This window comes from Protopterus annectens, chromosome 1.part1 (genome assembly GCF_019279795.1).
Source record: "Protopterus annectens isolate FY-2018-M chromosome 1.part1, PAN1.0, whole genome shotgun sequence".
In the NCBI taxonomy this organism is placed as follows: domain Eukaryota; kingdom Metazoa; phylum Chordata; order Ceratodontiformes; family Protopteridae; genus Protopterus; species Protopterus annectens.
The window spans coordinates 823,851,907-823,864,276 of record NC_056726.1 but is presented as its reverse complement, the minus strand read 5'-3'; the positions used below and the strand labels follow the sequence as shown (position 1 = coordinate 823,864,276).

Sequence of the window (12,370 nt, the reverse complement as noted above, 5' to 3'; positions counted from 1 at the left end):
AGTGTTTGGAGGTTTCCTATGTCATTAATGATCATTTCTATGATAATTATTTCCGTGGCTTTGCATATGAGAGTAGTGAGACTTATGGGTCCGTTGTTTCCAAGGTCTGTAGGTGGCCCACCTTTGTGCAAAGGGACAACTGTTACTGTTCTCCATTCATAAGGCACTAAGCTTGCTTGGAGGCTACAGTTAAATAGCAATTCCAGAGGTCTTAGTAGCTCATGCTTCATGCCATTTAAAAGGCATCCTAAGATATTGTCTTGGCCCATTGATGCAGTGTTCTAGGCCTTAGAGAGAACATTGAAGACCTTTTCCCTAGTGATAGTAGGGGGGAGTTATATTTGGTGGTATTTCTTGAGGGGGTGGTGAGGGAGAGAGAGGGGAAAGTTAGGGCTGAATTTGTCTACCAGTGGGTTTGCTGTATCTTCTGACTCAGTATAGGTGGCTCTATTAATAATGAACTCTGCACACAACTGTGTGTTGCCATTGAGTCTGCAGAAATAACTAAAAAAATGCCTTTTGGTTGTTATTGGCCTGGGAGGCAAAATTAAACTCAAATTTGGCTTTAGTAGACTTTATTTGTCCTCTGAATTGTTTGTTTAGCTTGATGACAGTGCTTTTCTCCTGCTGGGTGCTATGCCATGATTTTCTTCCTTCTGTTATACTTCTGTCATACAACCTATTGATGCTCTGATTCTACGAGGGTGGCTTGTTTTTTGAATTAGTTCTGTGCTTCTTCCTTGTGGGTACAGCTGCCTCTATGCAGTTATTAACATGTTTATATAGGGTTTCTGTGAACAGTTCCACTTAGTTTGCAGGGTTTGTGGGGCTTGAAATTTTCCAGGTTATCACTTAATAGTAGAAAGTTAGCGTTAGAGTATTTGTGTGTATATAGCATTAAACAAGTATCTATGTTGTTAAAATGCAAAATAAGAATTTCACTGTAATTATACTTGTTTATGTATATTTGGAGCTTTTCTCCCATGGGCCTCCACTGAAAATGGACATGTATCCAGTCAGACTTTCCTGGTTAACAAATGTAAAATAAAACTAATAAAAATAAAACTAGTTCCTGAACATTCTAGGGTTAGCTGAGGTTCCAGGTTTTATTTCTACTTCAAAGGAGACCATTTTGTGGTCTGACCTTACCAGAGAAGACATTACAATAAGGAGTGTACAGCACTCTCCCATATTAGTGAGGACCAGATCCTGTATGTTTGTGCCCTGATCAGTGAATTGACAATCTGGCCTAGGGAGTTTGTGTTTCCAAAATCCAGGAATCTCTCTGCTTGCATGTTTGGTGTTATATATGATTCCCAGTTAATAGTGGGGTAATTAAAGTTGACCATGAATATGATATTGGTTTGGATGGTGAATGTTTTCAATAAGGTTAAACACATCTTATGGGTTTCTTGGTTCATAGAGGAGAACCTATAGCTTGCAAGGAAGTGGTATGTGATTTTGCCTATGTGATTTGAATGTGGAGAAGCTCAAATGCATTTTCCTGTTTGGCCAGCCTTGGGGTATATTTATTTTTGATGTAAATCGACATACTTCCACCTTTAGTCCTTGTCCATGCAGTATCTGATCTAAATGTGTAGAAGGCATTATAGCCATGCACTGTCGGTGTACTGTCCACACCTTTAAACCATGTCTCAGTGACCATACAGATGTCAGCATTCTCTATTGTGAGGGGAACTTTTAGGGAGTGAAGTTTCTTGTTTAGACTTCTAGCATTGAGCAGTAACACCTTTAGATTTTCTTAGTTTTCCTTTGCTATGTCAGAAGTACTTTCAGTCTAGCATTGTCTGAAAAAGGCACTATATGGGAGGACAGTGTTTTTTCTAATATCCGAAAGCCTAGAGAGAAGAGGTGCAGACCATCCCTGACAAAGCAGAGTGGTCTGTTTTCCATCTCCTTCCATACTGACAAATATTGCACCCTCTTAGAATGACCCAGAAATTAAGCCAGTTATTAAATTCAGTCATCTTCTGTTCGTATTGTGGCATCATCCTCGGAGAAGGTAAAAATGCTGCTCAAAGCTAGGCAGCCTGGGTCACATACTCCAAGAGTTGCAGGTTATCTCTCTTCATATAGTCTAGGGAGGTACATCTCAGGTCATTTACACTCACATGGACTATGACCAAATTATACTGGTACTTGTGGTCCAATGACATGAGTGCGTACATAATGTGGCAGATCCCATCTCCTGATAAGCATCTGACCCTGACTTTCTCCTTACTCAGCCTAGTGAGAGGGGACATCAGTGTGGCACAAAATGGAATCTTCAATGACCAGAATGTTGAATTGCATGGAAGCTTGCCTTATGGGCTTAGAAGCAGAGGCTCCATGAGATATGACTGTATGTGTTGATGTGAGTGTTGTTTTGAAAGAGTGCATTCCCAGGCTGCTGAAGGTATTTGTTATGTGTACTTCATCTAGAAGGTCTTTGAGTTTAGGGAGATTACATTTAAGTGCTTCAGCATATGAGGGTCTATGTATGTGTATGCTTTGAACTATGTGTGATGGGTGTAGTGTGTGTACTGCTGACAACCTGAGTGACATTAAGAGTGCTTTTATGTAAGAGCTTTGCCTCAAGTGACATTGTGTAACTGCATCTCTCACATACCTTATCAGTCTGTCTGAGAATTTGCAGGTTGTCAGTAAACATGAGGCAATTTCTACATTGCTTCAGGATGCCCATATTCACCACAAAAAATGAAAGAATAAATAAAAAATATGCTTCAGCCTACAGCTTGTGACTCCACAGTAGCCTTATCTTTGTGCAGGCAACAGACCCCTCACTTCCTCTTACCTCCACGTCCCCTGGTCTGGTCATAGTACCACAACTGTGCATGACATAATGATCAGAGACATCATCTGGGGCTGTATCATTGCCTGCTTCAGGTGTGGGAGAAGAAAACCTTTGAGGTGTAAGGGAAGTCAGGGGTGCAGAATCTGTACCCATTGTTAATACTTTTATTCTAGTGTAGTGAAGGCTAAAAAGGTAGTGGGCAGCAGTCTTTGACTGGTTTCCCACATGATATGGTGGTATGGACAGATATATTGTTCAGGTAGTTGATTATGGGGTGTATACATGGGTTATGAGTAATGCTGCTCCTTCCACCACAAGTCAATCTTCTAAGGATCCTCTGTTTGAAGGGTATCCTGTGTCAAAGGGCTCTGACCTGTCTGAGTTGAATCAGTTTCCTCTAAACAGGTACAGGGACCCCAACAGATATTTTTTCTTTTTCCCAGTGCTGTCTAGATTTAGACATGTATTCAGTTGGGAGCAATCATTGTCTGCCTCTGAGATAAATAGGGCTCACGATCCCTTGGAGGATGTGGGCCTGAACATAGAGATCTTTCCTACATTGATCCCAGAGTTGGAGGTGTCTTTAAGAAAGCTTGTAATTCTCCTATGTTCGAGGCTTTACCTAAAAAAACATTTAAGAAATTTAGAGTATGCTTGACCTTGCCAGGCCTCCTAGCCCCTTTGTCTACTGACCTTGCTTCTGTGTTGCCAGCAATCTTTGCTAATAGAAAAACATGTCTTCTTCCAACCCAGTCCCTCAAAATACACTGCACAAGTGGCTAGAGTCTCAGAGAAAGAAGCTGGTGAAGTTCAGCACATTAATCTTTAAAGTGTTTAACTTAAATGTTAAATGTTAAGTATTTTATGTGGAAGTTTGTGTTAAGATGCATGCACAGTTTAGAAGTGCTTGTTGCATCATTGCCTGCAGAGCAAAAGGTCTGTGTTAAACATATTGTTTTCAATGTTTCTCAGGTGTCAAAACGTGCTTTAAAAAGTGCCTTGGAGGGGGCTGATACTATTCCTAGAAATGGAACATTGACAGAGTTTTTCTGATGAGTTAAAATGAGATTACGAATGTTCTTCTTGAGTCTGATTGTGTGTTTGGTACAGTACCTAATCAAATTCTTTAACCCTGGGATGACAGAGGTAAATTGATGCAAGGAGTATCAGAAATGTTCCATATTACCAAATTCTCCTCCATTAAACAAGGTAACTTTTGGCGGTCTACCATGAAGAAGTCCCAGATGAACAAAAACCAAGGCAATAAAAGAGCATAGCAAGATAACAACTCCACAAAGCCTGACAAGAAGGGTAAGGGTTCCTTGCCTAAAAAGGATAATCCTCCTTCCAACTTATGAGTATGCTGAGGCATGGCACCCATCTTTATCAAGACCCCTGCTGGGTGCCTCACCTCTAAAGCTAGCTCTCAACAAGGCGATCTGTCTGTCAGTGGTTTCCAACAAATGGGTGCTCAACATTGTTGGCAGGAGTTACAGGTGTGGGAAGAACATGCACTCTTTGTCAGGGGGCTCCTCCTCAACTGCTGGACCACACTTTGCTGTTCCTACCCATTTTCCAGTAAGTACTGGACTCAAAGATTACAGAACCCATCTGTTCCTTTAAAAGGAATGAGAGGTTTCTACTCCAGAGTTTTCTTAGTTCCCAAAAAAGAGCAGTCATGGAAACCGGATTTGGACTTTTCTTTTCTGAATACATTTTTCAAGGTTCCCAAGTTCAACATGCTCACCCTGCAGACAGTGCTTCCTATTCTGATGGGCCATTTCTTCATGGTGACCCTGGACTTGAAGGATGCATATCATCATATCCCTATTGATCATCGCTTTAGGAGATTTCTGAGATGTGTTCTGTTTGGTTCACACTATCAGTTCTCTGTATTACCCTTTGGGCCGTCTACTGCACCTCGAGTGTTTACCAAATACCTTGCTCTGGTAGTGGCCCACAATCAGACTCTTGGCATTCACATCTTTCCGTACTGATATGGCTTGGTGATCTGTGCAGAGTTTGTGTCCAGGTATTTAGAATCATTAGAGAAGTTCTCAGCCTTACTTTCCCATCTAGGGTTAAAGCAGAACCTCCTAAAGTCATGCCTGACACCTTCACAAAGGCTTGTCATTCTGGGGTGCTTAACTCTAAAAACAGAATGGCTTCTCTGCCCAAAAGACAAGATCCTGTCATACCAGCCAATGTTTCTGGAAATCTCCAAGAGGAATGACACTGGGGTGAGAGAATTCCTAAAAATTCTTGGAATGATGGCATTTATGATTCTCGAGATATCACTAGCAATCTTCACTTGAGAAAAATTCAGTGGTATATCCAAAATTGTTGAACCCAACACCTACATTTCCTGGAATCCCAGTTGCTGGTGCTGCCCTTCATCAGAATAGAATTATGGTGGTGGAGAGTTAAGTATCAATCCAAGGCTTCCTTTCTCCCCTCTGGTGCTAGTACAATCTATCTAGACAGATTCATCCAACTTTGCCTGGGGAGCTGTGTCAATGGGGATCAAGTGCAAGCCACTTGGGAGCCCAAGGACACATGGAAGTATATCAATATCAAGGAGATTTTGGGGTGATTCACTCCTTGAAAGTTCTACACCACGTATGGATCCCAGGTCCTTTTCTGGTGGTTATGGACAACACCACAGTGATGTGGTACCTCAACAAATAAGGGGGTATGAGGTCTTACCCTCTCTGCTAGTTAGCAATGGTAGCCTGGGACTTTTCAGGCATCATATATCCCATCAGAGCAGAACACTGTGGCAGGCAGACTAACCAGATCCTGGGGCAGACCTATATGAGTGGCAGCTCAAGGCTGTGGTATTTCAGGATCTAGTCCAGATGTAGGGCATGCCTCAAAGGGATCTGTTTGTCGTCTTTCAAAACAGAGAGTTAGAGAAATTCTATTCCAGAAATCCTTGCAGCCATGTTTGAAGAACAGATGCATTCTCATTCCCCTTGGATGAGAATGTTCCTGTATGCATTTTTACACTTTCCACTGATTCCAAGGTACATCTGAATTTCAGAGTGAGATTTCAGAGTGGGAGAGAGATGCCAGTGATCATTGTGGTGAACTCAGGTATGACCTTGACAGATCAAAGACGTTTAGGAGGGCCAAAAGGCTTTTATTTCCTTTTCTGGGGCAAAGAAAGGTCAACCATTTTCTAAGCATTCCATTGCACATTAGTTGTCCCTTGGTATTGTTTTTTGTTACACCCGCCATGACTAGGGAAATCAAAGCAAGGTAAAGTCACATTCCACTGGGCCCAGGACTTTTCCTCGTTTGTGGCATATTGGAATGTAGTAGACTCTAGAAGTTTTCTAGAGGCAGCAACTTGGTCGTCTGTCCATACCTTCTCAAATTATTCCACTCTAGCAGAGCAGGGCTTCATGAGGACCATTCTCCGGAGGCTTATGGACCATTATTCTTCCTCCAACCAGGATGAGTAATCTTTGGGACTCTACCCATATGCCAATACAGTTGTGTGTTTGTTGAACATAGTACAGTTGTATAAGTTCCACTCACCTGTAATAGTAGGTGTTTGCAGAACACACTGCCCTACTGGCAGTACCCTCCCATCATCCCCATTTTTGTGGGGTGTATACAGCTGTTGCAGCTGCTGTTGAGATTTGTTCAGAAATCTTTATTATTGTGAGTATGGTGTTTGGTATGGAATAGTAAGTGTTCACAAAACTTGTGTTTTCATATTCTCTTCCTGTTGGTACCTAGAAATCTGAAAAAGATCCTGTATGTGGGTTTGAAAGGCTGTCCTGGTCCTGCCAGATGATGGGTCCTTTGCACCCACAGACAGGCAGTAGGAGGAGTTCTAAGCTTTAAGAGACTGCCAGAGGGAGGGTAGCAGAGCACTACTACCGATATTCCAGTCAGGCAGTGTGTTCAGGTAAGTGGAACTTAAATAATGTGTACAAATTTTGGTTAGTTCCTATCCACAAACTCTCACTTCTAATAACTAAACTACCAACTTAACTTAACAATTTAACTCTAGAGACTTAATTAAACCTCATCTTTACATACTAAGATAATATATGACGTAAATACTTTTTAAATTGTACTCCCAATCACACGTATTCTGATGACTTACCTGTCTTTGTATATACAATGTTATGTTAAACTGAGTGTAAATGTGTATCTTCTTTAAGTATCTTAAACTGAATGTATCTGGTGTTTTCTATATCTAACTTTGAAGTGTGTAATTTGCATTTTTCTGTGTTTTACTTTATGCAGTTCTGTTAAGTGGAGCTTTAGTTCCCGGGCCTCTGCTGAAAAAAGACGTGTCCAGTCGGACTTTCCCAGTAAACAAATGTAAAATAAAAATAGTAAACAAATAAATAAAATAACCATACTTTAAAGCTTTGCATAATTGTGCAAAATTCTGGATTGGAGATTTGATAAATGTTACCTGGGATCTGTATTTATTTGTTCCAAATATTGATTGATCTCTAACAACATGAGTAAAGTAGAGGTAGATGTGAGCATAACTCTCTACAATTTGTGATTAGGCTATACTGCTGTGGGGTGTGTAGCAAGTAAAAATCCAGAAGTTGTTGTTCATTGATTAATTATTTGTGCTTTGATTTGGGGATGGCACGCTTCTAACATCAAATTTATTAACAGCCCATTTCTCTAAACAATTTCATCACCAGAAGACACAACCTTTTTTTCCTTCAGTTGCACTATAATCACTCTGTGGTTTATTGTTTTGTCAATAGACACCAAAGAACGAGGCAATGGTTCACATGCATCTTTGTAGTTTGCATCCTTCTTCCTCCCAGCTTAACTGATTTCTGCATGGCTTACAATGAGTGTGACTGCCTAATATGTTTCTGTTCTGTCTGCTGCTTAAATGGAAGGGGAAGGTACATGACAGCAGCATTCTTCCTACATTTTATTTATCTTTTATCTTAAGGAAATATTAATCCTAGTTATAATAATTCTTTATAATTACATCTACACGAGTGAATGCATTGCACACAGATTCATACGTCTGTCTCAGATTAAATCTGTGCCTTTTGTTCTCATCCTTAAAGAATATTTTTCCATTACCTCTTGACTTCACACATATGTCACTCACTGGCCACAATACTTGGGGAGGCAGTCTCCCTTACCTACAGACAGTTACAGGCAGGGACACTAAACATACTGTTGTAGTGTCAATATGCAGGATCACACACACACGTTTTTAGATTAAATTTATACCTTTTTACCATTTTGGACCTTTATGACCATTGACTGAGGCAGGTGAAGAGCAGATTTTGTCCAGCCTTCCGCTTACTAATGCATTAGCTACAACTATTTTTTTTTTTCAAATGCATTTCAGTGCATTGGTAAAAAGTGCATTGCATCCACACTTCAGTTCAGTTTGAAATCAATTTGGTTTCTTTTCATTAATCCTGTTTTTATTGATCATTGGTTCTACTACTACTTGCTCCAACAAATACATCACATACTACATGTGCTGCACTCACTGACCACTGCAGTAGGAGTGGAGGGGTGTTCTACCCTCCCTTCACTTGGTTAATGGCTTGGTTATAACCACAGACCAATACTTTTTGTAGATCAAAATGGCTGCATTATAAAAGGGGACAAACATACATAGATTCATACAGTAATCCTGTTTGTGGTGCTGTTGTTTTGTTTTTTATTATGTATGTATGTGCGCATTTATTCATTTGAAATTACTGCAGTACCTATTAGTGCTGCAAGCATATGTATGTACATACAAATGCGTGCAGACACACAGGAGTGCACACAAACACATATATACCAATTTGCATCAAATTAAGCATGTATCTTCTTATTCTTGTGGTCCTATTAAAATGTGTAGTCTCATACAAGTCTCTCCATGACCATTGCAGTGGGTGGGTGGGGCTGTCTTGCCTTAAAAAAATATGTTTTGAGAATTATACTCTGTGAAGCATCCAGTGCAGTGACTGAAAGGCACAGAGATCGCTCTGCAGGAGGCTCTAATGAGATTAGATCTACTGTTTATGCATTCAGCAGGTAAACAAAAGAATTCACCTTAGAGTTTTGCCCAAGGTCAGATGGTAATATTTGATTATTATGATATGTTCAGGCCACAGTGTACTGAGGAAGTAGGAAATTATTAATTGTGAAGTATATTGCTTGAGACTTATAAGATATTTACAAGAGCGAAATTGTGAGTGTATGTGTGTGTGAGCATGTGTATGTGTTTGTGCATGAGCACATAGGCATCCGTGTCTGTATGCGTCTGTGTATCTTTGTGCGTATGTTTGTGTGCGTATATATGTGTCAGTATGTCTGGGTCTGTGTGTTTCTGGAATGGCATACCCTGTAACAGAAGATACTGTTTTCAAATTGCATTCATTTGTTAACACGGGGGGTGAACTGATCCTTTTCTTACCCTTTTCATTTACATCATTGGACACAACAAGATATATGAGCAATTTAATCTAGCTAATCATTCAGCATGTTTATGGAGCAAAAAGATTATTCAGAGGCAAGCTTGCAAACATTGAAAAAACATGCCCACTCCACACAGATGGTAACAAGAGATAAAGATTACATCCAAGTCCTTAAAGATGCAAGGTAGAGACCTTAACTAGTAAACTACTGTGCTATTCAGTTAAAAGTCTGCAGTCTCTACACTCTATTATACCCATGGTTAAAACACATGCTGTGGTTCTGTTTCAGTAATTCCATCATGTGACACAAATATTGAAGGTTCTGTCCACAAAATTAAGAAAATGTTTAAGAAAGTCAATATACAGGTATAATGACATCTTTTGACTTCAGAGCATTTATTTTATATTTCTGGTTATTTCTCTTTTGAATTTCGTTTTAGCCTGTGGTGTTTATATGATAGCCAAATGTCTGGATGTAGAAAGGCATTTAGCCAACAGCCTAATGCTTCAAAATACAACAACTAGATATTCATCTGAAATGAAACATAGAACAAGCCCATTAATTTCAATATTGTTTACAATGGACAACAGTACTAGCTAATTATATGTCCTTTTTATTGCAGTTCAGCTCAACCTGCCCAGTACTCTCAGCATGAGTATTGGCACTGATGTGTACCATGCAGCCCAACTGCACTTCCACTGGGGGACAGATGGACAAGAAGGTTCAGAGCATTCTGTAGATGGAGAGCATTATGATGCAGAGGTAAGACTTTTTATTTGGTAAGCAAACTTTTTCTGAAGTTAGGAAAAATAAGGGTACCTTTTATTTTGTTGTTGAGTTGACATGCTGTTAGCAAATATATATGATTCAAGAAAACTACCCATTTCCCACATCTTTATATATACATTTACTTGTGTAATCACAAAGCATAATTACTCTGCATACAAACAGTGCAATAAACTGCTAGTAGGACATACAAATGATACATAGCATTGATGTTCTTAATTTGTAATGGTGCATCATTAATTTATTACATGGATGTATCGTATCATATTCACACTGATTCATTACTCATTTCTTTTCCACTACCTCTTTATCCTATTTAGGATCACTGAGGAGCTAGAACCTATCCCAGTTAGAAATAGGCATAAGACAGAGCACAAATCCAGAATGGGAAGCCTGTACCCAACAAGATCTACACACTCAATGACATGTAAACTACAAGCATGCCCACATACACACACATACATGCATACCCACACACACACAAGCACACGCACACACACCATCATCATCATCCTCTTTATCATCATCATCCTCTTTATCATCATCAATCCTCTTTTTCCCATTTGTTACATGCAGTCAGTGTGTCACATCAACTGTTGCTATCTCTCTTGATTCAATACGACTCTCCTACCTTCTTCAACATTTATGCCTGGCTGTCACGGTCTTCTCTCATGCCATCCATCTCTTTGCTGGATGCCCTTGTATTCTCTTGCCTTCTTCCACTCTGTCCCAAATCTTCTTAACCAAATTTCCTTCTGTTTTCCTGCACGTGCCTAAACCACCGTAATCTATCTCAAAATGAGTTAATATTAAAAGTAAAGAAATGTGTAGTTTTGCTGTGAAAAGAATTTTTAACTTGATACATTGTTGTAGCATATAGGCTTTGGCCTAAACTGTGCTTCATATGCATCCCAAACCATGATCAAAGAGATTATTAAAAACCTTCTCAGAAGAGAACCATAGAAGAATGGTAAAAAAGTACAGAAGAGAAAGAAGCATAATCTATTCAGAACACCTTTTATTAGCAATGTAGGACTTGGAAAGAAGGCAGCCAAGGACATAGTCCCTCATAACTTCAGTAGCTCATATACATTCTAAGAGTGACTTCTTAGGATCTGAGCAGCAATGGGTCATAGAAAAGCAACACATGTAACATTCTCAGAGGATCTGACTTTCTGTGGCATCTGATAATGTTAGATATCGGCTCCCTATTGAAATGTCGGCACTTGAAATGCTGAGTGCCAACAAGCCAAAAAAAGACCAAAAACACAGGAGAAGAGCAAAAATTGCTCTTCTCCTTTAACCTTCTTCTTGCAAGGCTGAAGCCCCACTGCACCCCGCCAAACTTATATATACCAACTCCAAGATCATCATACCTCTGAGAAAAGGGAATATTCAGATAAATGGCATCTCAGAATTAGTATATGTAAGTCTGATCTTTCAGCCATTCAGTCTCTGCATTTTGAGATTCACTCTAGCAGGTTCTGTCATTTCAAATGGTTACCTTAGAATCTTGTTTTATGAGATCCATCGAATAACTAAACAACTGCTGCAGTTCTCAGATCGTTGGTTTTACTGAAAACTAGGTGACTATTTGGAGTGTTACAGATCTATATTGTTAGAATCTGTATCTGTTTGAGAGGGATTGTGATGATGTGAGGCATTGCCAGTTATGCCAGGAGAAGTAGGGCAGTAGAATGTGTAACATATGCCAGCATAGCTAGCTGGAGTATTGTAAAGAATTATATATCAGTTGTATATCAAACTGAGTTATACAGGTGCTTGTATTGAAAATGTATTTGTAAAGTTGCTTGTGTTAAAAAAATGTGCCAACAGTGGGTCCTGCTAGACAAAAAAGAAGTATAACTGTATGTCAGACTGTATGGTAACTATTAAAATGAATACATTGTAACAGAGGACACTGGAAGAGAAGAGGTTAATCTCAGTCCAGCTACCTTTGAAAAATAGTTTGAAATTAAATTACTTGGTATAAGCCATAAATATTGTATCTCACAGGTCGCAGTGCAGCCAGAGACAAAAAAGTATGTACTAGGAAGCCTTCTGTATTGTCTTTAGCAGTGAACTAATTGCTACTCTGGAAGGGTGGAAGTTTGAAATTGTTTTATGACTTCTATAAGCTGCAAAAGATCTTAGCAAAGCTTTGTGTGTGTGTATGATTGACACATATGTGCTAGAATCTGGTTCAGTTGCTAGTGGTATGAGAACCAAAAGTCAGATGACCAGATGTGTGATGTCGTTCTGTAATCCAGGGCAAAAATGTGTCAAGGCAGTCTGTTTTTGAAACCTGACCAAGAAAGAAGACCACTCACCTATTTCATTTTGCCT

General features: G+C 39.6%; 1 protein-coding gene across 1 annotated transcript in view; it reads left to right on the top strand.

Moving 5' to 3' along the window:
• CA9 (carbonic anhydrase 9) overlaps window positions 1-12,370 on the top strand; it is a 733,318-nt gene that overhangs the window by 211,175 nt on the left and 509,773 nt on the right. Inside the window, exon 3 of the mRNA XM_044087344.1 lies at window positions 9,861-10,000. Coding sequence (XP_043943279.1) covers window positions 9,861-10,000 — 140 coding nt within the window. The remainder of the gene's footprint in view (window positions 1-9,860; window positions 10,001-12,370) is intronic.